Raw genomic sequence first — 5,728 nt, forward strand, 5'->3', positions numbered from 1 at the left:
AAAAAAAAAAAAAAAAAATTATTCCAGATTTACAAAGAGTGACAAAAAGCATAAAGAATATGGCATATGACAACATCTTTCATAGCTATAGTAAAATGGTCAAAGCCAGAAAGTGGATGTGGGCGTAGCGCTAGAAAACAGCTGTTTCGGAATCTGCAGAGCTTGTTCACTTTTTGCCAACTGTCCCTCCCAAGTCCTCCCACTGGCCCCATCTCCTGCTCAGCCAGTTTTGCCTCCCCTGGTCCTCGCCTCTCCCTTTCCACAGGGACTCCTGTGTGTGTGTGTGTGTGTGTATGTGTGTGTGTGTGTGTGTGTGTGTGATGGAGTCTTGCTCTGTTGCCCAGGCTTGAGTGCAGTGGCACAACCTCGGCTCACTGCAACCTTTGCCCCCCAGTTCAAGCAATTCCCCTGCCTCAGCCTCCCGAGTACCTGGGATTACAAGTGCCCACCACCACATCCAGCTAATTTTTTTGTATTTTTAATAGAGATGGGATTTCGCCATATTGGCCAGGCTTGTTTCCAACTCCTGACCTCAAGTGATCTGCCCACCTTGGCCTTTCAAAGTGCTGGGATTACAGGGGTGAGCTGCCGCGCCCGGCCTCTTCTCTGTATTTCATGAGATCATGTCCAGACGTAAAAACTCAGATTTCCCTATGTCCATGGTAACCACATCCCCAGAGCTCCCCATCAGGAAAGCAGAGACCCTCTCAGCATCTCCCACATGCAAGACAGTTGCGGCCATGGGCTCTCCATGCCTGCCTCTCCCAGGGTTCCAGAAATAAAGAAGGAGCCCAGGCTGGGCATGGCGACTCATGCCTGTAATCCCACACTGGGGCATCCGGTACAGCTCCAGCACCCAGACTCCATGCTGCAAGGCCTTGGGGATCCTGCCCTTTTGATCCAAGCCCTCCAAGCACACACTCACACATGCATAAACACATATTCACACCTATTCACGTGCACACACATGCACACATGCAGCATACACTCATGGAAATGGATATACATGCAGTCATGCACACACACATGCATACACACGTATTCACAGTCACCCACATGCAAACACATGCACACAGGCAGCATACACTCACACTCATGGAAACATATATACATGCCCACAGGTATGCACACACACATGCATATGCACATATTCACACTCATCCACATGCAAACACATACACACACATGCACACATGCAGCATACACTCATGGAAATGGATATACATGCACACAGTCATGCACACACTCACACATGCATACACACATATTCACACCCATACACATGCAAACACATGCAAACACATGCACACATGCAGCATACACTCATAGAAACAGATATACAGGCACACAGTCATGCACACACTCACACATGCATATGCACATATTCACACTCATCCACATGCATGCACATGCACACAGGCAGCATACACTCACACTCACAGAAACACAGGTATACATGCACACAGGTGTGCATACATGAAGACATACACATACATGTACATAGCCATCACACACATGCACACATGTTTGCACATGCACACACATGCACACATAAACACATGCACATGCATACACACACTCGTGCACACACCCACACATGCATACACAAGCACACAGACATACTCGTCCACATGCAAACACATACACACACTTGCACACAGACATGCAGAAACAAGCCTCAGAAGGCAGACTGAAGCCAGAGACAGTCTGAGCTTGCCTCCTGGTGGCCCCGGTTCGTTCCTTTCTCACTCTCCTGCTAAGTCTGGACTTTTCTTATTTCCATCAGAATGAGTGTGTAGGCCATTGGCCCTGTCTTCCTTCAACCTACCTAAGTGTGTCATAATGCTGACTTTTCTTTTCTTTTCTGAGACAGCGTCTCACTCTGTTGCCCGGTTGGAGTGCAGTGGTACCATGTCATTGCAACCTCCACCTCCTGGGTTCAAGCGATTCTCCTGCCTCAGCCTCCCAAGTAGCTGGGATTGCAGGCGCCCACAACCATGTCAGGCTAATTTTTGTATTTTTAGTAGAGATGGGGTTTTGCCATGTTGGCCAGGCTGGTCTTGAACTCCTGTCCTCAAGTGATCTGACCGCCTCGGCCTCCCAAAGTGCTGGGATTACAGGCGTGAGCCACCTCGCCCTGACTTTTCTCTTTCTTTCCTCTCCTTCTCTTCTTCTCTCTCTCCCTCCCTCTCTCTCTCTCTTTCTTCCTTTCTTTCTCCCCTCCTTTCTTCCTTCTTTCCTTCTTTCTTTCTTTCTTCCTTCCTTTGTTCCCTCCCTTCGTTCTTTCTTTCCTTTCTTTTCTTTCTCTGGCTCTGTCACCCAGGCTGGGTGCAGTAGCACAATCACAGCTCACTGTAGCCTTAAACTCCTGGGTTCAAGCGATTTTCCCACCTCGGCCTCCTGAGTAGCTGGGACAACAGGCACATGCCACCATGCCGGGCTAATTTCCTTATTTTTTGTAAAGATAGGATTCTGCCATATTGCCCAGGCTAGTCTCAAACTCCTGGCCCCAAGAGATCCTCCCACCTCGCCTCCCAAAATGCTGGATGGCAGCTGTAAGCCGGCACGACCGACTCTGGTAATGCAGTCTTTGTAACCAGCCGAGCACCAGCCCTACTCTCCAAACGGGCTCTGCAGTCTAGGGACAAGTCCTCGGCCCCTGAAATGCACAGGAGGAAGGGAGTGAAGTGGACAAATGAAGGACACAGTCAATATTGAGAATCACCACAGTGATGGCACCCACAAGCCCTCCTCACGCAGCCCTGCCCTGGATGTGACTCTGTTGGTCACCACAGCACTCTTTCAGGGTGGTGTCAGCACCCGCAGCGGACAGAGTGGCTCAGGGCTCACACCAGGCCCCTCAGCTCACGCCCATCAGACTTGGGGTTCAAGCTCAGATCTGTTTCCAAGCGAGAGTGCAACCACCCTGCCCAAAATCAGCCAGTGAAGGCTAACCGAAGGACTGCTAGGAGACAGATGTCTCACTGCATAGATCTCAACTGGGCAATTCCAGAGTGGGGGGGCCCCACCAGCCACCCCGTTCCTACAGTGTTGAGAACACATGGACAAAGCCTCAGCTCAGGGCTTCGTGCTAGGGTCCTGGGTTTGAGGGGCAGGATGTGCCTCATCGAGGCTCCCTGCTCACCGCGCCATGGCTCCGTCTCATCGCTGCCGGCGGGCGGCTGCTGCTTCTCTTCTCTTCGCTCCCTGTCTTCTTCCAGCCGTCTTTTGTTCTTTTCCCTTTGACGTTTCCAGAAGATACAGAGGCCTCCAGCTGTCAGGAGTCCCACTGCCACGAGGACCAGAGGCAGAGCCGCTTTCCATGCCGTGAACCCGGAGCTTCTGGAAAAGGTAGCTGGAGAAGATTCCAGAAGCCAAGAATGTTGGGGTGAGAGGTCATGGGTGTTCTGAGGTCAAACTCGCTAAAGGGTTCACGGGTCTAGGGGCATCATATTTGCAAACTACTGTGAAATAGTTTCCAAAAAAGTATGTATCTGTGCAGGTGGTGCTAGGGACTGAATGTCTGTGTCCCCCAAAGTTCCCAGGTTGAAATCCCAACCCCCACGGTGATGATGTTAGGAGGCGAGGCCTTTGGTAGGTGAAGAGGTCATGAAGGTGGATTCCCCATAACGGATATGATGGGAATGGTGCCTTCATAAGAGGGACCCCAGAGAGCTCCCTCACCCCTTCCACCACGTGAGGACACAGTGAGAAGGTGCCGCCTATCAACCAGGAGGTGACCTCGCCGGACACCAAATCTGCCATACCTTGATCTTGGACCGCCCCGCTCACAAAACTTATGATAACTATCTCATCTCTCAGCCACCCCATCTGTGGTATTTTGTTATAGGACCCAAAATGGACCGAGGCAGTTGGGTATATAAACACATGCATAGGAAATGGATATCAGATGTATGCGTAGGAAATAGACATTAGATATATACATAGGAATAGAGGTCAGACATGCGCAGGAAACAGAGGTCAGACGTGCGCAGGAAACAGGTGTCAGATGCCGGTGTGGGAAATGGACCTTAGATGTCTATTTGTCGATAGACAAAGAGAGAGACGATAAAAAGAAATATTGCACTAAGGTGAAAATGTGGTGAACCTGAGTAAAGGGTGCACAGACAACTTCTCTATTACTCTTGCAAATGTTCTGTAAGTTTGACATAATTTAGAAAAGTAAAAGTGAAAGTTTTTGTCAAAAGGTAAATCTGGAAGCAACCAAGATGTTTTCCAGTAGGTGAATGGATCAAGAAACAGTGCTGCAGTGGCTCACGAATGCAATCCCAGCACTCTGGGAGGCCGAGGCGGGTGAATCACGAGGTCAGGAGTTCAAGACCAGCCTGACCAACATGGTAAGACCCCGTCTCTACTAAAAATACGAGAATTAGCTGGGCATGGTGGTGAGCACCTGTAGTCCCACCCACTCCAGCGGCTGAGGCAGGAGAATCGCTTGAACCCGGGAGGCAGAGGCTCAGTGGCTGAGATCACACCACTGCACTCCAGCCTGGCAACAGAGTGAGACTCCGTCTTAAAAAAGAAAACAGTCTATTTTTTAAAAACCATTGATATTAGGGTGTACATTTCTTGTTACCCCAAAGGCAAAGTTCTCCCCAGGTTCTCTGCACCCTCATCTCTGTTCCACTTCAGTAATCAGCACCCAGGCGATACATGTCCCGGGACGCCCCAGCCAGGTGAGGACAAGGACCTGCCACCTGTCCCCTCGTGCCACAAGTCCCATAGCTGTGTGTTAGTATCCCCAGTGTCCAGGGCCATGGACACCTGTGCTCAGGGATTGTGAGGACAGACCTGAAGAGAGCACTCACCGGGCAGGCGGCTTTCAGCCACCTTCCTCTGCTCGGGGAGGAGGGGGCTGGAGATGGAGCAGGAGAGACCCTCCACAGCCCTGTCCCAGAGGGTCAAGCTGGACGCCACAGCCCAGAGCCCGGTGGTGGCTGAAGCTGAGAGATTTGTCACAGCAGGCCTCGCCTGGCCCCTGAAGTCTCTCCATTCCACCCGGGGCTCAGGGAACCAGCCTGCCGACGTGCACTCCGCCCTGACTCCATCCTGCCTGGCCATCACCTGGATTCTGGGCTCCGTGCCCAGCCCTGAAGGAAGAGACAGCGGCTTGAATCCCTGCAGCCATGGCTGCTTCTACTTAAAGGAAAAAAAAAAAACAGTCTTAAGGATTTCCAGGGTATTTTTGGCAGTTTCACAAACTGCCTACCCTGTCAAACGCCATCCCTAGCAGAGTGCCCCCATTTCCCAGACGAAAGAGGGGAAGCCCAAGCAGAAGGCCCAGGAGGACTGAACACACATCCCGTGTCCCGGACGCAGAATCCAGGTCGCAGAAGGGACCCAGGCTTGTCTGCTTCCAAGCACAAGCTCTGGGTCGCCCGGGAAGCCCCCGGATCCCCACTGTCTTCTCTCTCTCGGTCCCTCTGTCTCCTGTCACTTTCCCTCTCTCTCTCTGTTGCTTACTCTCTTTCCCATGTTCTCTCTCTGTCATTCGCTTTTACTGTCTCTCTGTCTCTGTCTCTATCTCCCTCACTCTTTCTGTCGCTGACTCTCTCTCTGTCTGTTTCTCTCTCTGTGTCTCTCAGTTTCTTGTTCTCTCTGTCTCTCTCCCTCTGTCTGTCTCCCTGCCTCTCTCTCGTCCTCTCTGTCCAGCTCTGTCTCTTTCATTCTCCACATCTCTCTCTTTCTCTTCCCTTTCTTCCCCACT

General features: G+C 51.3%; 2 protein-coding genes across 2 annotated transcripts in view; both read right to left on the reverse strand.

Moving 5' to 3' along the window:
* Positions 1-4,779, reverse strand: part of LOC119471813 (butyrophilin subfamily 1 member A1-like) — a 7,428-nt gene extending 2,649 nt beyond the window's left edge. The window contains exons 1-2 of the mRNA XM_037739853.1: positions 4,675-4,779; positions 3,146-3,407 (exon numbers count right to left, since the gene is read on the reverse strand). Coding sequence (XP_037595781.1) covers positions 3,146-3,407; positions 4,675-4,779 — 367 coding nt within the window. The remainder of the gene's footprint in view (positions 1-3,145; positions 3,408-4,674) is intronic.
* Positions 4,780-4,791: 12 nt separating this feature from the next.
* The window catches only part of BTNL10 (butyrophilin like 10), a 1,707-nt gene continuing 770 nt past the window's right edge, over positions 4,792-5,728 (reverse strand). The window contains exon 2 of the mRNA XM_017532077.2: positions 4,792-5,111. Within this exon, the coding sequence (XP_017387566.1) occupies positions 4,792-5,111 (320 nt within the window). The remainder of the gene's footprint in view (positions 5,112-5,728) is intronic.

This window comes from Cebus imitator, unplaced genomic scaffold (assembly GCF_001604975.1).
Source record: "Cebus imitator isolate Cc_AM_T3 unplaced genomic scaffold, Cebus_imitator-1.0 Scaffold75, whole genome shotgun sequence".
Lineage (NCBI taxonomy): Eukaryota > Metazoa > Chordata > Mammalia > Primates > Cebidae > Cebus > Cebus imitator.